The sequence below is a fragment of the Leucopleurus acutus genome (assembly GCF_964270905.1).
Source record: "Leucopleurus acutus genome assembly, chromosome: 1".
Lineage (NCBI taxonomy): Eukaryota > Metazoa > Chordata > Mammalia > Artiodactyla > Delphinidae > Leucopleurus > Leucopleurus acutus.
In genome coordinates, this window is record NC_139142.1 from 64,293,148 (window position 1) to 64,314,437 (window position 21,290).

General features: G+C 44.0%; 1 protein-coding gene across 12 annotated transcripts in view; it reads right to left on the reverse strand.

Annotated features, from left to right (window-relative positions):
- The window catches only part of NPAS3 (neuronal PAS domain protein 3), a gene marked incomplete at both ends in the record, with an annotated part of 868,696 nt that overhangs the window by 12,687 nt on the left and 834,719 nt on the right, over nucleotides 1-21,290 (reverse strand). For all 12 annotated transcript variants that reach the window (XM_082853402.1, XM_082853400.1, XM_082853397.1 and 9 more), the window contains 2 exons: nucleotides 9,556-9,662; nucleotides 13,921-14,114. In XM_082853402.1, coding sequence (XP_082709528.1) covers nucleotides 9,556-9,662; nucleotides 13,921-14,114 — 301 coding nt within the window. The remainder of the gene's footprint in view (nucleotides 1-9,555; nucleotides 9,663-13,920; nucleotides 14,115-21,290) is intronic.

Consider the following 21,290-nt stretch of genomic DNA (forward strand, 5'->3'; position numbering starts at 1 on the left):
TAGGATCAAGCCAGGCTTTGATGCCGTGCAGACTTTCCTATAGATTTTGCAATTAGTGAGCTAGATGTCTTAAATAGCAGGCATCCACAGATTGGTTTTTGGTTTTTTTGCAGATTTACGTGCTGAGCAATATTTGATCAGATTGAATGATATTTGATACTTTAATGTGAGTTACGAGCTTAAGGACAGAAGACCCGTGGATGGTCTGTGAATGACTATGCATCATCTATGGATTTTCCCCCTAATATCCTAATGACAGGCCCTGCTTGAATTGCTATCTGTGTGATTTATAACCTCAGAAGAGGTTTTTTCCTATATCACCGCCGCCGACTGACAGATTTTTATTAACTGTTAATACTGAATCCTGTAGAAAACTTTTCATTGATTGAGAACATATCAATTTGTTAAGTTTAAAAACTAAATTCCCCTTTCCTTGATGATAACGTGCTGAGTTGGAGACCAAGGCTTTTGAACATTGAGGGGATCACGTTCTAGGACCGGAAGAGTCAAAGTAATTGTTGGCACGAGTGACATCCGAGATCTCAGATTTTTGTTAAGCTGTTTTCAGGCCAGTCAGGGAGTTTCAGTACTGTTTATTCCTGACCTGAAATAGTTAAGAACAGAGTATTTTTTAGCCTCCAAACCTTCTTTTTTGTTGGGGGTTTTGTTATATAAAGGGACACAGTGAACTCTTGCGCATGGAGTTAAGATTTATGACTAGGAAATCAGGGAAATGGTGGATTTATCCACTCATTCAATAAATAATTGTTTTGAATGTGCCTCTCTGTGCCGGGCACTGGGGGATAGCAAAGTTAGCAAAATCTGTCACTGGCCTGAACTCCTGTCTGAGTCTGAACTGGTCCCAGAAATTCTGTCTCCCTTCCCGGGGATTGGTTTAGGTTTGGAATATGATGAAACACTGCACAACGAGACTCAGGGGGGAAGTCTCTCTACTGTGGGAGACTGTTGAAAATGTTTTCTTCCTTCTGAAAATAAGGATTTACTTGTCTTTGAACGGGAGACAGATGCTTATCAGTCATTTTTTACTAGTAAGTTTATCATGGTGATGATTTATGGAAAGTGGCGTGGAGGCCTATGAAAGCACAGCAGGTCCAACCTGGCCTGGGTAAATCCTTCACCTTCCTTTAAAAATGAAGAGAGGGCTTCCCTGGTGGCGCAGTGGTTGACAGTCCGCCTGCCGATGCAGGGGACGCGGGTTCGTGCCCCGGTCCGGGAAGATCCCACATGCCGCGGAGCGGCCGGGCCCGTGAGCCATGGCCGCTGAGCCTGCGCGTCCGGAGCCTGTGCTCCGCTACGGGAGAGGCCACAATAGTGAGAGGCCCGCGTACGGACAAAAAAAAAAAAAAAAAAAAAAAAATGAAGAGAAATGGAGTACTGGGGAGGTTAAGCTGGGATGGAGGGAGACCTAAAAAGAGGTAAAAAGATGAGGTGAATCTTTTTAAATTTTTATTGGAGTATAATTGCTTTACGATGCTGTGCTAGCTTCTGCTGTAGAGTGAAGTGAATCAGCCGTACGCATACCTATATCCCCTCCCTCTCGGATCTCCCTCCCACCCCCTGCCCACCCGTCCCACCCATCTAGGTCGTCACAGAGCACCGAGCTGAGCTTCCTGTGCTGTATAGCAGGTTTCCACTAGCTATCTGTTTTACGCATGGTGGTATATATATGTCAATGCTAATCTCCCAATTCGTCCCACCCTCCCCTTCCCCCTTATAGGCGGGTTTATTTTATGTCTCTGGCAGACTCTGTGTTTCTGGATGCAGTCGTTTCATTAAGCCTGCTAAATATCTTGAGCAAGAACTATCTTAAGTGGTGAGGCGCAGGTATACAAAAACTAGTGTTCCGTAAAATCGGGACTATTTAAAGGAGCCCAGACAAACGGCATGTGTTCAGCTGTTCTGTGGATCGTCAGAAATCCTGGTACTTTGTTGTGAAAACATTACAGATTCTCCCAGGTAGCAGTCACCGTTGAGTGTCCTCTGGACAGCTATTCCGCCGCTTCTTCCTGGGTAATAGAACTCCCATTTGGGGCTTTATGTGTGGTGGTCTTCCCCCAAGTCTCAGGAGGGATAAATGTTTGTTTAAACCAGCCACAGTAATTCCCTCCAGCGTGTGGCTGAGGCTGGGACATTTGATGAAATGCTGGACAATGAGACTTTCCTGGAGGGCCTGTAAGAATATTTTCTTTTCTTTCAAAAAATGAACACAAAGTAGCAACTGACCCTTTCCTGACTTTGGACATTGTCCTGTGAGGAACTGATCATTGGCTGTGCTACAGCTGTCTTTTGATCATGAAGAGAAAGTGAAGACGATTACAGAGGAAGTTGAAGTCATTTTTACTTGGGTTTTCTGTTACTTGTAATCAGGTGGGTTCTGGCTAATGTGTCTCCCCCCAAATTTGAGGAGGCCAGAGAGGGGGTGGGAATTCTTCAAGAGCTTCAAATAACCTGCTCTTTAGTTAACCCTATATTAATGGAAAAACGCTGTATGCTAAACACATACACAAATTAAATCCTATGCTGCTCATTTGTGTTTAAAAAAAAGTTTGAGGGCTTTTTTTTTTTTTTTGAGATATGCAGGGTGTCATTAAATCAACATTTTAAAGAAAGTGTTTTTTAGAAAAACGATGTCATCTTGTTCTTCATTTTGTATAAAGTACAAGAAGTACTGGAATTGATTTTATTTAGGTTAATTGATTTCTGTGAAAATGGATGATTTAGAAGTACTGTTTCATTTTCTTGATCATGCTTTATGAGAGCAATGGGTTAGTTACTCTCAAGTATCAGGTGTTTCTGTTATGAAAATAAAAGCAGCTACTAACTGAAATAGTAATAAGGAAAAGCCCAAGAATCCATGTTAGAATTGCATTAGAATATATCAGTCAAGGGCTTCCCTGGTGGCGCAGTGGTTGAGAGTCCGCCTGCCGATGCAGGGGACACGGGTTCCTGCCCCGGTCCGGGAAGATCCGACATGCCGTGCAGCGGCTGGGCCCGTGAGCCATGGCCGCTGAGCCCGCGCGTCCGGAGCCTGTTGCTCTGCAACGCGAGAGGCCACAACAGTGAGAGGCCCGCGTACCGCAAAAAAAAAAAAAAATAAATAAAAAGAGAATATATCAGTCAAATCAAAGATCTGGCTTTCTCTCTGAGCAGAGAGAAAGATCACGTGCTACGTTTTGCGTCTTTTCGTGTGCTCTTCAAAGCTTGGGATGCCCTCAACACCTATCCGACGCCCACCCCCATCATATCTCCTGCCATCATCTTCTTTCAATGTCCAGGGAAAACGTGCCTCCTGGAACTTCTTATCCTTCCTTGGTGGCCCCCACCTCTGGGGCTTCTTTGTTTTGTTTACACATCGTGATAGTCCTCATTTTATGCCACCTTTTCAAAACTGGCTGTTTTCATGTTGTCCTCTCTACCAGTATGCAAGCTGCTTGAAGGTAGAGACCATGACTTAGTTATTTTTTAAATTTATTTTATTTTTTTTATTTGCGGTACGCGGGCCTCTCACTGTCGTGGCCTCTCCTGCTGTGGAGCACAGGCTCCGGACGCGCAGGCTCAGCGGCCATGGCTCACGGGCCCAGCCGCTCCGTGGCATGTGGGATCTTCCCGGACCGGGGCACGAACCCGTGTCCCCTGCAACGGCAGGCGGACTCTCAACCACTGCACCACCGGGGAAGCCCGACTTAGTTATTTTTTACACTTCATAGCGATACTGCGAAGCTTGTATGTAGTAAGTACTCACAAATGTTAGTTGACCTTGAACAGGGAAAATATGACTGTTCCTAGTCACACGTGCAGCCAAGTACATGGAAAAATATTAACCTGGGGAAAAACTAAAGACCTCCTTTTGCTTACAGGTTGACTACTACTGCTTAATATTAACTTTCTCCGCTGCAATTTAAAACTTTACATCTTTGTAAAGAAGTCGATCTCTTTACCAAGTAATCACACTCGTTTCATTTGAACACTGATTGAGATGCCCTCAGAGCCACTTGACTATTCATATTTTACTACTATTAATAAAATTCATTCAATTGGAGGGGGGTAAATGAAGTCCTTAAGCTCGTTAGTCGATCTGTATTTACTTTTGCTCCGTGTAAAATAATGCCTTCTAAATACCAGCGTAGTCAGGACTTCTCAAACTTTTGCATGAATGTGAGTCTGCTAGGGATCTTGTTAATTGCAGATCTGGATTCAGTAAACCTGAGGGTTGGCCTGAAATTCTGCATTTCTAGTATGTAGTGGAGCAGGGATACTCAGCTGGTAGGTAGGTCCTTGCTGGTCTCTGTTCTCTGTGTTTGCCTGACCTTGGACTTAAAAAGCTAAAATCAGCACTTGCTGAATAAGAAAAAAAGATGTAAAGTAATAATACTAACTCACTCCTGGGAACTTCCTTTCAGTCCAGTGGTTAGGACTCCGAGCTTCCACTGCAGAGGACACGGCTTCGATCCCTGGTCTGGGAACTAAGATCCTGCATGCCGCACGGCACGGCCAAAACCAAAACCCAAACCGAAAAATACCTAATTCACTCCTGCATAAAAACCTGACTTTATTTTGTCTCCATTTGACAGTCTTTTTAGTTAGTGGACAGGCACATGATGTAGGCTGACTTGGCTTCTGAAAAAAAGTCAGACACGGCAGCTATTAAATGCATCTCCTTTCATGTGAATTTTCATAATCATATGGAAGAAGAGGAAAAACTCATTTGCTCTGGGGGGAAAATGTCCAGCCAATGATCAGGTGGCAGCTCAATCCCTGAAGACCCAGCGCTGGAGAAAGCTAAGATCAGGAAATAGAAAACGTCCCCTGTGCCATCTGCATTTGGTCCGGCCATCAAACTTCACACCTTCCCTTCTTCCTTCACTCGCTGCTTCCTTTACTGCATGCGATGGCTGCATACCCGAATCAACAATTACATTTCCCCTTTGTTTTTGTGGCAGATGACAAATGCATGGAGGACATCTTGTGTTTCCTAGGCAGGCAGGGCACTTACTTTGACTGATGCTCGGTTGTGGAAAAAAATGAGCAGGGAAGGAATTACAATGGAGGGCCTGCAGACTGGAAGGGGATATACTAATTAGTCCTGCGTTAAGCAGTCGGCTTGCATTTGGTGATGAGACGCCTTCAGGAGGGAAGTGTAGGGGTTATTGGTGCAAAACAGCGTGGAATGCATTATGCCAGGTAGCAGTGGATTCATTTTGTTAGGATGTATAGAATTTTGTAATTAAGAGAGAAACAGCCTACTGTATTCTTTTGTAACGGCTCCCCAATATATTGGGTAGGCCGTGCTTTTTAACTCTAATGATCTCATAGACAAGCTGAAAAGTCCTCCTCTCTTTCTGAAATAAATCTTCCAGAGTTTCCTCATCCTGGATCCAGTTCTAGGAAGGGGAAACTGCCACCACTTCTATGCTTGCTGGCTCTTTCTTTCTAAAGCTCCACTGCTCCAGAGCCCGAGCCTTGACCCTTGCTGCTGGGACACAATGTAATAAAGAGAAAGGAAGTCTTCTTCCCTCAGGCCACTCTTTCCAGGTTTTAGAGAGTTGTTGCTGATGTGACCTGGGAAGAACCCTAAGGATATCTCAAGGCAAATTCAGCATCTTCCATAGACAGGGGCGAAAGCAAAATGCAAAGCGTGTTCCTCTGGTTAGCATGTGTGGTTTGCCCTTCTATTTTCTGGACTATAGGCAGAGGCAAAGCAGTACATGGTGAGGCGTTCTCATAATTCAAGAGTGACACAGATGCTCTAGGTAACGGGAGTGTGTGACTCCAGGGAGATGTGACTGGTCATCTTGAGGTCAATACATCCTGAGCAATGGAGAACTGGAGGGTGATAGGAAAAGGTGCTCAAATAATTGCTAATATGGGTGATTTAAAATTCAAACCTTGAAATGTTGATTTGCTCAATTTGGCCTGAAGAATCAATGAAATTGGGTTCAGTGACTCCAGTGAGGTGGCTTAGAGAAAAAAAAAAAAAATCACACAGGTCTTTGGTCACAGTATGATAGAAGAGGACCTAAACTCCCTTGAGATCCCAGTGTAATTTCACTAACCCACCGTGTTGGTATAGATAATGATTCCTAGTGATTCTTTGTGTTGAAACCCAGTGAACTCTCAGGCGCCTCCTGTTAACCTAGTGGGCGAGTAAATGGTCCAGAGTTTTTGGTTCAATTTCTCAGAGTTGTCAAATCCTGGTGCAGCTGACATCCCCTTTTACTTTTCTTATTCTAGAAACAAGTTCATCTATGGATTTACAGATGCCTAGGCTAGCAAAATAGATCTAAGTGATAAAGATAGCATTGTGAGTTAGCAGAGGCTGTCGAGGCTTTTTATTTCTTTAAGTTTTATCCATAAACTGGAGCATAAGACACATCTCAAAATATCAGAAATACGATCAGATGACTACAACCTGCCTTTCATGGACAGAACCAGGAATTGTGCCAATAGCTCTAGGAAGAAAAGCTAAATAGTTAATGTGGTTTATTTTTTAACCATCCCTTTGTTTTAGAATTCTATCTTATTCTTGAGCTGATTCCATGTCACCATGACCTTCTCCTGCCAAGAAGGCACAGTTAAGGCATCCTTCAGTAATAGCCTAGGGCTTTGGACAAGCAAGATGCTTTTTTTTCAATGTTTACACAACCAAGACTTATTACATGCTCTGTCATTTTGTTACTGGGCTGGCTTTGGTCTGAGAATTAGGTAAACATCAGACATTCCATCACATAATTTTAGACTCAATCTTACTTTATAATGATGTTAATGTTTACTATACAAAGAAAGATGCATTTGTATATTTTAGCATTTTATTTCCGTCACAGAATGCAAAACCTGACATTGGCATCAGTTTGATATGTGTGTGTGTGTGTGTGTGTGTGTGTGTGTGTGTGTGTGTGTGTGTGTGTATGATTGAAGATATTAAGCACTACAAGAATGCTGAAATTTCAATCTGATTAGGATCAAAACTCTTCAGGATCAAAACACTCCTTTTCCTCCCCCTACAGTTTTACTAATTGTGTGCTACTTGACATTGTGGAGTTATTCCACAGCGTGATAGCTAAATATGTGAAGTATATTTTACTGTGCTGAATTATCAGCTCATTCTATTTGTTTTTCATGTGTTTAAGGTTATTAAAAGAACTTAAAATTAGAAGTCATGTGTATGAGTTGAAAGACTGAACTCAATCATTGTTAGCAGATGAAATCGTAAAGCAATAGCCAGCATGTCAATATCAAGTAGTGAAAAAAAAATCACAGAATTTGAAAGCATACCTTCTCTGTTCATTAGTTGGCAAGATACCAGAAAAATTAGGATACTAGCACAATAGTGAATGGCGGACGGAGTTGTTTATTTTCAGCACTCTCAAATTACTCCAGGTACTGAAAACGAGATAAAAGTAGATCGGAAAGAATGGCATCAAATGTATTTGTTGGAGACCTTGCTTTATGGGAAGAAATGAACTGCCCTGGCTCACTGTTCCCGAGGAATTGTATTTCTTCAAGCTGTAAATCAAATCCCAGAGAGATAGCATGACATTTTCCAAATAATAACAGAGGATGACAAAGTTCCTTTTTGTCAGCATCAGGTTTCTGAATTTAGACCTCGATTAAGATTCCAGAATGAAAAAGCGCCCCCCACACACATGGTCTACGACTGTGTCTTACGAACAATATATTCATTTTCAAAGTCTGGATCTCTGGCATATCCGCATCCCAAAATATATTCATAGCTTCCTCCAAACATCCTGATTTTTCTCGATTTTCTCTAAATTCCCAGCTACAAAGAACCTGATGTGTCTTTTCAGGAAACAGCATCATTTCTTCCCCCAGTTAATTGAAGAGCCATCTGGTTCTGTGATACCCGACATCCATTCGTTCTTAGCAACAAGTGTGTTCCCTAAATCGCTGGGGGGCCATACCAAGGCATGCACTCTGGGTTGGGAGTAGAATCTGACAGAGCAGCCTCACAGGCAGGCTTTTTTTTCCAGAGACACAGTATATACAGAATTTGACACTGACCTTGCTCCCTTGTCAGTGTTGCTAATGCAGGGTTCAAAACACAGTACAAGGGACTTCTCTGGTGGCACAGTGGTTAAGAATCCACCTGCCAATGTAGGGGACACGGGTTCGATCCCTGATCTGGGAAGATCCCGCGTGCCGCGGAGCAACTAAGCCCGTGCACCACAACCACTGAGCCCGCCCGCCACAACTACCGAAGCCCGCGTGCCTAGAGCCCGTGCTCTGCAACAAGAGAAGCCACTGCTCGCCGCAACTAGAGAGAGCCCACAAGCAGCAATGAAGACCCAGCACGCCATAAATAAACAAACAAATAGAAAACACAGTACAAGATGCTCACAGTTTGAGACTTCGGCTAGCTTCGTGTCTCTCCATTACACTTCTGAAGATCTGAGTTTGAAATGATTAAACAACTGCAAAGGGCGGGAAAGATCTGAAACAGCTCTCCTCAACCGTGGCCAGAAAGGGAAGAAGAAGTTAATACAGAGGCCACCTGGCTGGTTTTACTACATAAAAGCTTCTGCTTCAAGCTGTGCCGTCTCCTTTGTGTCCCCTTGCATGTATTTAAAAGTGGAGCTCAGAACCGGCTTTAGAACCTTCTAGGACTACGGATGGCAGGGCCCTCATTTTCTAGGAAGAGTCTACTGAATGGTCATAAAAAGAATCTCTTGTTGGAATAGGGCAGCCCTTTCCTAAGAGGTCCACCAGACCAGTGCCTCTTGCCTGATGGGATTGTCAGAACCCTTGCACACATAGTGAAAACAGCCCTGCTGAGTTTGATGAGGGAAGAGTGCATGAGGACGCTGGTGTGTGAGTTACTGCTTGGACCCAGTCGGAACACTGCTGGTCCTGCTTTGCTTGGATGCCACAAAAGGTGCCTCGGAGGTGAGCCTGCTGGCCGGGAGCTGGGAACCAGACTCAAAGAGCTGAGATGAGTTTCTCCCTTCCAAGAGTCGGGAGATGGAGGTACCTGCCCCTCTAAATAACCCTCTTTCTGGAAATACAGTGAAAAGTCAGCACCTTTGAGAGCTGCCGTATCCACATGAGGCACTCTGCCCCTGTCCCCGGGCTCCCCCCTCATCCCAGTTTTGCTGCTAGTCAAGTAGGAATTTTTATGCGGCTCTGGCCTAGTTGAACTTGTCTTCTCCCATGTCTGTTTTGAAACTGAGACCACAGATTTCACGGTGGAATTTGCTCTCTAGAAAATGAAAGGGTCAAAAAGGCACTTAAGACAAAGATTCCCCCATCACTTCGTGGGAGAGAGAGCACAAGAGACCACGAAATCCCGGGTGAGCGCCTGCAGATCCAGCAATTTCTCTGGGCCCGGAGGTCCAGCTTTCAATCTAATCCCAACAAAAGTTGGAGCGATTTATGTCTCACTTTTTCTCACTGCGCGCTGACAGGCATCTCAAATGTACAGCAGATGTGAAGGGAGAAATTGGCATGGAAACCAAAAGGGCATCCGAGACTGTTGACTCCGGCTGGGATCAGCTGTCCCCGTGCATAGGAGGTACTTACAGTCCAGGTGACTGTGCCTGATGCCCTCGACGTCTTCAGCGTGGATGAAGTGGTAGCATCTTTTCCCTACAATGTCTACAGGAGTCAGATCCATATAATCACTAATCCTACAAAGAGAAGAACACAGGCTGGAAATCAGAAGGGAGGGGAAATAGAGAAACTGTTAAATGACTTAGAAACAAATATACTGACAATTTTCATTATACCAGGGTACCTGTGAGGACTTGGCACTGAGGGAAAACCTTTTTTAGATAAAATTATTTCCTTTAACATATGAACAGTCTTTTTCTAAAGTAGGAACTGTGCTAGATCAAGCAATTGTGTTGAAATAATTAGATAGGTTTTTCTTTTCTTTTTTTAGTATCAGAATACACATTGAGACAACATAATTCTATGAAATTATTGAGAATCAGGAACAATGCGAGATCCTCATTAGAGGCCAAGATAATTCAAGGTTACATAATAAAATAAAAACATGTTATGTTTATACCAAATGATTAGAGACACCTTTCATTTAAACAGATTGGTCTTCTATTGGGTATTTCCATGAAAAAGGGCTTCGACTGCTTCTTGGCACAAAGTCCAAATTGGCATTTCAAGGGATATAATTTAAATGCTGAGACATACAGATGCCTGGGGGTATTATCTTTTCTCGTCTGAGTCATTTGGGAGCTCAGCTTTCACTCCGGCCCCTTTTAACTGGGACTTTGTGGTGGATTCCACACGGAAACTTTTAAACCATCCTGGCAGCTCTGCCAGCCTTGTGCTCGACCGTACGTGTGTGTGTAAGCTTCTGTCACTGTCCAGCCGGCAATGTCCTCAGGCAGGAGCACAGAAAAAGAACAAAAACTGGAAAAAAAAAAACGTTGGGGGAATCTGCCTGGTTTACACGAACACGCCAAAAGGCGGCTTCTCTTCCTCCCTGTCCAGGTTCAGATTCATTTTGGTCCATCCCGAAGAGAATTTATCTTTTGTTTAATTGATTCCCTTTACTGCCCCTGTTCTTTTCATGGTTTCTGACTTATCAAATATGAAGTGAATCTTTACGGCACCTTTAAGAAACCCATGAGATTGCTGCTGGGGAGTGAAATCTGACCCCTAAAGACAAGGAAATAAGAAACCAAACCAGACCAAAATGATACGGAAAGGAATGAAAATACACTACCCAGTGAGTGAATTGCTCAACATCTAGCCATTTAAATCATATTTTGGGCCAAACTAGAATTCTTGGAGTGTTTTCTCAGGATTCCATGGTTTTCTGGTACGAAACAGATGAGTTGGTGTTTTCCTAAAACCATTAAATGCTTTCCAAGCACAGTTTATACCCCCTTTCTGCAAACGAGGGAATCAGGATGTCATTAAAGGCCTGCGTTGGTGTTTCTGGAATTTGCCCGCTCCTCTGAAAGCATCAGATGTGGGCTTTGCCCAAGGCTGTCCTAGGGATCTGCAGAGTCAAGGAGCGGACTCTATTTTCTAGTCAGCAGATCCCTAATTCAACTATAAACCCCGGGAAAAAGGCACTCCATTCTTTTAGGGAAGACAGTTCTTTATTTTTTATTTGAATGAAATCCTTCAAAACAGTGGAAGCACTTTTGTACTCTCAGAGCCTGTTACCGTGGTGCATGTGACCAGCTCAGTGTTCAAAGACCTCTTAATATATGTGTAGAATGCTCTAGACCAGTCTGATGACCTGTATCAGGATCAGAAGCCTGATGGCATCTTGTACGCCGAGCCTCAGTTTCCTTATCTGTAAAACAACTTCAGAGGCTGGTGAGGGGATTAATGAATGAAATGACATGAATGTAGCACAGTGCTTGACACACAGGTGTGCTGTTCCCTCAGATTCAATATGCAATTGCCTTTAACGGGGATCCTTTCTAATAATGACTGTCACCTTCAGTGGAGGAATAATGCTGTATTGTACTGGCTAATAAGGGGTTGTGGAAAAAACATTTTTTAATGGGAAGAAAAAAGCATAAAGTGGGTCACAGAAAGTGATCTCAATTACTAGAGTGGCACCATAAGGCACTCAAGTCCATGGAGTGCATCAAAAGAATTAATCAACCTGTGATAACAGGAATGAGAATTAGATGATGGCTTGGGGACAGGACAGTCACTGGGAGTTACGTAAATAAGATGAGGCTTCGTCTTTTTTTGCGGGGATTGGTGGTTGTGAATCTAAATCGAGGGAGCCGACGTATGTTTCCAAAGACGCAAAGCCATACTCCATCCCCCGGCTGTCTACCTGCCTCCCTGGGTGTCCAACATTCTAACTTTTAAATCAGAGACGAGACCGCTTTGTGGGCCGTAGTTGTGTTCTTTCATGGCTGCATGTGTATGAAAGTTCCACCTCAGCGGTTATTCCGATTCGTTACCATTTAGCCTGACTTCTGAAGAAAAATTAGAGACAAGGAATGCGGGGGGATCCCACAGGAGGCATGGTTGTTGAATATGGCAGATTGGGGTTCAAATCTTGGCCTCAGTCAAGGCACTTGACCTTTCTCTCTAAGCTGAAACTGCGTGGGGCCGATGGACACAGGGGCAACACCGACCTCACAAAACCGTCCTCAAGCTTCAGTGACATAGTGCATCTAATGCCCTTTGCATATGGCTGAGGGTGTAGCAAGTGTTCAATAAATGTTATCTCTCTTTATTATTCCTGGCCAACTCTAGCTACTCATTCTGGCAAACTCATCTTTCCTGATTCTCTGTGGCCATGGCAGAATACCTTAGACACGGCCAAGTATACAGTCATGATGAGAAAATTTTAATAAATACCCCCAAAACTTGGAAAATAGATTGAGTTACTCATTAAATAATAGTGACGGGTTCATGATATCTTCTACCCCCCTGAACACTAAAAAGCTCAGGGCGGGTACTCTTTTCCCATGGTGAATTCTTTCCTCTGAATCAAAGCTTGACCGGAAAGGGGAGGCATTTCTGACTTGATCTCAACATCTTTAGCGCTTCCTAATGGACTGAATGCAGGCGCTGTCTGTCTTCCTCTTGGCTGGGCCCTGAAGAGGTCAACTTCCTAAGCCACTTGACCATTCCTCTCTTTTGTCCCCACCCCCCCCCCCCCACCCCGAAGGCAATCACAGGACTCAGCAAACATGTGCTGCCTTCGTGCCTGACGATAATCTGAGCCACAAAAGTGTCCCCACAAATTAATTCGGTAATTCTCCCCGTGGCACCAGGGTGGACGGCGTCGCCAAGCTTCCTTCCCACAGCCGATGCGTGTTCACCTCCCCTCCCCCCCTCGCCCCCCCCCGGCCCCCACCGTGATTCTCTCTTCTTCACTTCAGCCTGATGATGGGCTGGTGGCTCTGGGTGAAAGGTCTGAAGGGGCACTGTCCCATTTCCTTGTCCCTTTTGCTTTGTGCTCAATGGAAAAGTGAACTTTTCAACCAGAGGCTAGAAAGTCCTTTTAGAAGAGCTCAGTCTGCCGAGTCATACGTATGATGAGTCATCTTTCTTTAATTTATCACAGTGAAATCCTCAGGATTACAAAGCGTCATTGAATAGTTTTACAAATTTCTTTTTTGTCTTTTTTCCTCTGGGGGCCTCAAATTCTCATCTGTCCTCTGCATGTTTTGTGGACTGAATGTTTGTGTACCCCCTAAATTCGTATAGTGGAATTCTTACCCTCCATGTGATGGTATTTGGAGGTGGGGCCTTTGGGAGGTAATTAGGTTGAGATGAGGTCAGAAGGATGGAGCCCCCCATGATGGGATTAGTGTCCTTATAGGAAGAGGAAGATCAGAGCTTGCTCTCCCCTATATGAGGACACAGCAAGAAGGCAGCCCTCTGCAAGCCAGGAAGAGCGTGCCCCCTCAGGAACCTCGGCAGCCTGTACCTTGATCTTGGACTTGCCAGCCTCCAGAACTGTGAGAAATACATGTCTGTTGTTTGAGCTACTAGTCTATGGTAATTTGTCCCAGCAGCCTGAGCTGACTAGGACAAGGTGCTCAGTGCCTCTGTGAACACTGCCTGTCATGCGGCTGGGTCCTTGAGGAAGTGGGTCTGGCTGAGACATCAGTAGATACCTCTTACTGCATCGTTTTGCCAAGAATGTCTCCGCCCACCTCTCTCCCTGGGTTCTCGGCCAAAATGGGTCTTAGTTATAGCATCTGGATGCCTGGGAATCCTAATTCCATTCCATTGTTGTCCCTAATGCAAATCAGGGCAGCGATGTAAATTTCACATAAAAAGCATGGTTGGTGTCAGTCCAAGCAGCCATTAAAAGGAAGATCAGGATTTATAATGAGCCTCGTTGGGAGAGTAAAATCCTTCAGACTGCTGAAAACACCGGCCCTTACCGATGCGCAACACACAACAGGGCAAATGAAAACAAAAACGAAGTACCTATTTTCACAGTAAATGATATTGAGGTCCATATTTACTCGAGTGACGAACATATGGCAGTCAATTCTGACTTCATTGATCGTAGGGGGAGGCAAGGCATGAGCCACAACCACGAGCCCCATGATTTGGCTGGGGACGGTCCTCCCGTGGGACAGCGACACCCTTAGTCGTAGCCGGCCCGTTATGTGAATCACCTGTAATAGAACATTAAGTACAGGACATAGTCAAATTTACATCTGGGCTGTAACAGTACTTCTTTTGAGAAATGCAAAACTGCATCTGGAATAACCAATGTTAGCTTGTATCTCGTGTAATCATAAGGGCTGTCAAAGTGCCCTCAATGTCCTCAAGGCAAGAGACAAAAGAGAAATAATATTATACTCTCAGCATTTCTCAAGGCAGCGTTATTACTATGCTATTGCTATTTTTCAGGACTTTTTTTTTTTTCACATTTAGAGGAAGTTCGTAACCAGATAAAAGGACAACAAAGTTGAGCCCTGAGCTGCAAAAAGAAACGTTTGCATTATCAGCCCTTATTAATGGATGATGTCTGTCTCTCTCCAAATCTGTACTGAGTGGGATTCCATGGACATCTCCTTTCAGAAGTGTGGCTCAGAGCTTTCCTTCATTTGCAAAAAATGCCAGACTCCAATGATTAAAAAACTCAGTGACAGTGAAATGAATGTGTCCTTCTGAGCATAGAGATCCCACGTTAGGCAGTGCTAAGTTACCTGTACATGTAACGCCATGCTTTCTCGCAGCGCCGTCTGGGACTGAAGGTTAGAGGACCTTGGAGTATGATTCGTTCCCTAAGCTCATACACCACAGTAGGGTCAGGAAGCCTTGCACCATTTTGGTGGCGGCTCAGACGTACTTGCTCAGAAACGGGAGGGACAACGTTGGGCTGTGATTTTTGGTTTCTTAGCCAAAGTATACCATGGGTAGTCCAGGCCACCCTGAACCAAAGGAAATTGCTTCATCATCCTCACATATGTTAAATAATATTATTTTTATAAAGCCATCTTTGGAAAAAGTTCCTTTGTTTGTAAACTGAACATAGGAGAAGAGTCATAGTGTCAGTTTCCTTAAACGATGTTTCGGGAAAATGAAAGCACAAAAGGATGGAAAAAATAAGGATTTGGGTGGCAATGCTTCCGGATGGTAGAAGGCAGGTGTGTATATGTGTGGGGGGTTGGAGACTGTGCGTGTGTGCATGTGTGTGTGTGTGTGTGTGTGTGTGTACTCTAGCTGTGTTCCAGGAGCCCTGTGACAGTGTGGCAGACCTTCCCAAACCCAGTTGTAGAGGTTCTCGCTGCCATTCCCGGTACCTTGGAGCTCAGTTTCGTAGCTGGCTGACGTTCTGTGTTTGGTTGGCCTCTCCAAATGCACCCCTGGGCGCCAAATCATTTTTTGAAATTCTTCTTTTCCCTCCTTGCCAGAAGGAACCAAAGTGGGAAGTGGGTCTCTGGCCTCCCAGGAGCAAGAAGAACTAGCATCTGCTCTCCTTCCTAGGGGCTTGACTAGTAATTCCTTTTTCACTGTGTTTTTGTTTCCTTTAAGTTATTCAGTTTTCCAAAAGCGAGCCACACTGCTGTCAGTCAGGCAGCAGGATCAAAGCTTATGGAGCCGCCCTTTGGAGTCCTGGCTGTTCTAAATGATCTCTCTTCCCTGTCCCCTTTCACGTTTGAGCCCAGAGCTGTGGATCTGGAAACACCAACGAGGAGGATTATTTAGGTTATTTCAGGAGCAGTTTTTTGACCACCCGCATTGAGGTAGACTAAAATCATACTTAATGCACCTTTGCTTTAAGCTCTGGTCAGACGAGCTACTTTATGAATATTTGAAAATGTTCCTAGAGGCAGGGATACTAAAACATCATCACAGACACACGTTTTTGCACGACCTCATTAACTAATAAAGAAATAGCTAAACGAAATGGGATTAGCTTCACAGGAGGGGTGTTAACAGTCCCTGGTCCTCCTCCCAGGTAGGCTCACATAGATGCTCATTTATCATTATCTGTCTTCTTTTCTCAGGAACACTCAGCTTCTTGGAAAAACACAGAACTATAAATGCTCAGGAAAACTCACACCCAGAAATGATACGTTAAATAAATCCCCACTTGGTATTCTCTTCCAAAGCAATCTGAAGGCATCTGGGCTAGCAAACATTTCTGGGAAGCCAGACAGGCTGCTGGGGGAGCTGTGTGCATTCAGATCTACCCCGCCTCTGATCTCCTCCAGCTTTGCCTGTGGCCATCGAGGTGTCGAAGGGGGTCAAAAGTTGGGTTGAGTAGATTTGCCATTTCCTGATTTTGTTCTCCTGGACTCAGCCTCTCTGCATCTCAATTTTCTTTTCTGTGCAATGGGGATAATGACTGTTCTGCAATTACGTTATGAAAATCGAAGGAGGGAATGGTGGTGAACACTTTCCAAATTGTAAAGAAGTCTACAAATTTCATTATAATTCTGATTGCCTGTAAAACCGTCAACTGAATAATATGGGTAAGGACCGATTATTCGTTTAATCTTGACCAAAGGCCAAATAAATTATTATTACTTTAAAGGATCATGACATTTCATATTTGGGAGAAAAATTGGGAGGGTCTATTTTAGGCCATTCTCCTTTTCATTTTTCTGGGTGAGGAGAGAGGCTTTGGAACATTCATTCCGCAAGCCCAGAGTCATCGGGCTTGGAAATGGCCAAAAAGAGCCTAGAATCTTGGTTTCTAGGCCGTGTTTGAGCATCATTTCCGCTTTGTTATGCTTGTATACATTTTATGTGCGTATTCATATTGAACAAAACATTAGAAGTTTATACCGGATGCCAATTTACTGTGTTAAATAAACTGTATATGAACCTTGGAAATTATTTCACTTATAGCCAGAAGCCCAGGTTATTTGAAAAGTCTTTGAGAAATTGTACAAACTAAGAAGGAAAAAACCAAAGAAAATTACCAATGCAATAACTTAACGGTTGTCAAGAAATGTCAAAGAACAATCAGAGGGTGTGTTTGTCTGTATGTATGTACATCTGGGGGTGAGGGAGGATGGTGCTGAAGAGAAGAAAAGGGATATCTGTTAGGCCCTGTAATTAACTTTGGGGTTTAAATTAAGGTATTTTCCCAAATCTATTTCACAATGCCAACAGTTTTTTTTTTTTTTTCCATTGTGAGAAGTTATGTTCAGATTTTAGAAACATGGCCGAGAGCAGGTATCCAAACACACAGATAGTTGATATTTTCACTTTGTATTTGCTTTGAAGGCCTGAGGTGTTGAGGAAAGAGTATTATCAGAAGAGCTGGGCACTGGCGCTAAGCTCTGGTACTGTGTAGCCATGCAACTATGATGCTCAGAAAATTGAAATGACTTGCTTACTTTCCAGGTCAGCATATTAGAGATTAAAAACCTAGTACAGAGAGAATAAGTACTCTGTAAAGGTGTCTTTTGTTTTCTTAATAGGGTCATTAAAGGGCATTTTATCGGTTTTTTAGTTTCTGAAACATATTATGTGCAAGGGACCTTGATAGGTGCCAGGGAGAAAACAAAGGTGGATCAAATGTAAACCTGTCCTCAAAGGGTTTACAGACTACATAGTGGGAGGAAACATAAACAATTACTTGTAATATCATAATATTGGGAGGGAACACAGTGTCTGATCAAGAAAGTGGTTCTCCATCCTGGTTATGTGACAGAATCTCCTATGAAGTTTTGTTTGTGTAAACATGGATTCCCAGGCTGTACAGTCCAGAGATTCTAATTTGGTAGCACTGGGCTGGGGCCCAACGTTTGTTTGTTTTTTAGAGCTTCAAAGGTGATATCTACTAGGAGAATGTCTGGCTAACGGATTTGGAGTTCTACTAGCGGTTCCCAACCTTGCTACGTGCTGGAATCACCCAGGGTGTCTTTAAAAGTCCCCAAGTCCAAGCTGTACCCAACGCCCGGCTAAATATGGACTTCCAGAATATAGGGCTGCTGAGAGGATTAAGTGAAAACATATAGAAAGGTATAGGCCTAGGTATATGCCTGATACACAGTATATGCTCAACAAATACTATTTTCATTAAGTAACAAGTGTGCACCATAAGAAAGGGATAGAATGAGATCTTTGGGAGGTCAGGGTAGGTAGAAAATACTTTTGACCAAATGGATCTGGAAGGCTACATGAAACTGGCATTAAAATAAACTGCCGTAAGATATAATCATAGAATGGTGAAAGGGGTTCCAGATAGAGAAAAGGGCTGGAATATAAAAGAAAAGATAAACAAATCTAAAAGAGAACCTACTGGAGACACCCAGGGCTCCAGGAGCATTTCAACTGGTGTCAGCAGAAAAGTTAGAGATGGGGCAAATGGCAGGTCCAAGCAGCAGAAATTGGTAGTGGGACCTGGAGAGAAGCACCACGATTTTAAGCCTGTGTCATAGGAAGATGATGATGAGAGACTAAATGGTACGTGGGAATGCAGGAATCACTCACAAAGGGACAAAGAAGATTTCCCTGTGGGCATTTTGTATTTGGGCAGCCTGGGGAAATCCTGGGCAGGGTGTCCTGGGGGCAGCTGGAAAAAGGGGTTGGATACTTCAGAGAAGATAGATGAAGATATGGTTTTGGAAGACTTGGTTGGTTGGTTGGTTTGTGCTTCGTTTTGGTGTTTTGGCTGGAGGTGATAGTTAAAACCAAGGAATTCAGTGCAATTACCAACAGAGAAAACACAGATGAGAGACGAACACCAAAGGCATCCCCCCCCCCCCCCACCCCAGCGCTTTGAGTATCTGAAGCCTAAAGCAACTTAGGTGCTTCTCTAAATTGAGTTTCTTTTAATCTATAATGATTAATTTTATTAAAAAGTGAACATTTCTGAAAACTCTAAGCCCCCTTTTTCTCCATCCACAATTCCATTCTGACGTAAATGCCAAACTTGCCGCATGGTCACCAGGCCCCATGGTAACATCCCAAAGAATGGGATGGCTTCCTTGTAGAGTTAAGCAGGTGAATGAGAAATGATTTTGAATACAAACATACAGGCCTAAATACTAATAGTACGTCAAGAACTGTGAAACTATAAAAATAACCTAATAACTTTAAAGTGAAAGGAATACTGTGGAGTAGAAATAACGCTGAACTGGGAAACAGAACAATTCATTTGATTTCTGTTTCTGGTGATTTGGGCAAGTCATCTAGCTTGACCAGGGCAACATCTCCTAAGATATAAAACGGAGGATAAGAATCAGGTGCTGATACCTAGGGTTCTCACTAAGTTCTAGAGAATTCCATGAACTAATAATGCTCAATAGAGGGTCTTTCACTGTGCTGTAGGGCTACCCTACCTCCCACTCCCCTTACCCATGGCAGAGGCAGAAGTTTCAGAGGACAGCTGCAAGTTACTAAATGCAGAGCTTACTTTAAGAATTAATCAGTAGGGGTTTATGGGTCACAGCCGAGTCGGAACAATGCTTTGGTTTTGGCCAATGTCAGGTGAAAATTGCCTCTGTGTTCTAAAGGTTTGTCTTAGCCTGGTCTTTAATCTACAGGCATTCTTCAAAAGAGATTTCTGAACGAAAAGATTCTTTGCCCCTGAGCTCAATTTTATATAAGAGCTCAATCCTCACATTTCCTTTCATTGTTCTTGTTTTATCATAAAGAGCTGTGCAAAAATGCTAAAGCCTGTATTTTTCTAAACCCCTTACACAGTACTGCCCAGATACCAGCCACAGAGAAGCAGCAATGCAAAGGATTTCTGAGTGGAAATCCCACCATCTTTGATGAAAATGTCCAAATTAGCATCATTTGACAGTCCCACACTGAAGAAATCATTGTTTGACTTTTTTCTTCTCTGACACGATGAGCGGGTGTACACGGTGCAGAGACTACATGTCCACGGAGTTTAGGACGAGTGTGGGAGTGTTAACAAGCCATGTTTCTTGGACAAATATATATTTCTCTTCCTGCCATATGCTCCTTTCCGTCGTCTGTTGGTGATAAACATTTAGATGTGCTCCACTAATAACTTCTCATTATAAACGAGCCCATCAAAAAGACCTTGATAGGGCTTCCCTGGTGGCGCAGGGGACGCGGGTTCGTGCCCCGGTCCGGGAGGATCCCACATGCCGCGGAGCGGCTGGGCCCGTGAGCCATGGCCGCTGAGCCTGCGCGTCCGGAGCCTGTGCTCCGCAGCGGGAGAGGTCAGAACAGTGAGAGGCCCGCGTACCACAAAAAAAAAAAAAAAAAAAAAAAAAAAAAAAAAGGAAGCGTTAAGTATTATGTGCATTATTTTCCACACATAATGTAAAGTACAGAATGGGGCCACGCAAAGAGGGGAACCAAAAATGCTGCAGGCAGGAAAAAAACTATGATTCCCTGGGTTTAGTGCATCTTCAGAGATTTTTTTCACTTGTCCTTTAGGGGAATCCAAATTTACCTTAAAAATGAGGCTTCCTTCTGGCACTCTGGTCTTTTTTCTTTTATTCCCCTGTAGAAGTCTGGTTCAGCATACAGATCATCAAATCACTAGCTAAGGTGGGAGAGTCAGCTAATTACATTTTTTTTTTTTTTTTTTGCTGTACACGGGCCTGTCACTGTTGTGGCCTCTCCCATTGTGGAGCACAGGCTCCGGACGCGCAGGCTCAGCGGCCGTGGCTCACGGGCCCAGCCGCTCCGCGGCATGTGGGATCTTCCCGGACCGGGGCACGAACCCGCGTCCCCTGCATCGGCAGGCGGACTCTCAACCACCGCGCCACCAGGGAAGCCCCAGCTAATTACTTTTAAGTGATGGGGCTGAGGTGTCCCACAACCTGCTGAAAGATAAAGGGTTAGCCGGGTCTTCTGAATCTAAACATCTAGCCTACAGCCTAACAACTTAATCTAAACCAGCGTGAGAATATCAACCTCATGTAAATTACTTCATGCAAATTTTTAGGCAGTGGGTTTTCCTGAATTTAGACTATATCATAGGTTGGAGAATCTCCCCTGACAGGTCCCTCTGTCCCTGTCTGTCTGACTCCTGCCCCCTGGGTCTTTGCGCAAGGCCTGGGGGAAAAACAAAAAAACAACAACACAACAATTTAGCTGAGACCGGGTACTTGTCCATAGATGCAAACACTGTGGAGAAGAGAGCTCACGGCTGAAGGAGGTGCCTGTGGGCCCCGGGAGGGGCGGGAGAACAGCAGAATGTTATCTTCCTTCCCTTTCCAGCACCTCAGATGTTATTTCTAGAAACTGCCTGGCTTCTAGTAATCTTCATCATAATTCACAATGGGACTTTAGCAACTGGGGATAAGAAAAGACAGAGGAGGGATAAGTTGACTTCTCAAGGCAGAGGTGAGATTGAAGGGAGGGGGAGGTTCGGGGGCAATGAGGTCTTCGCAGGGAGC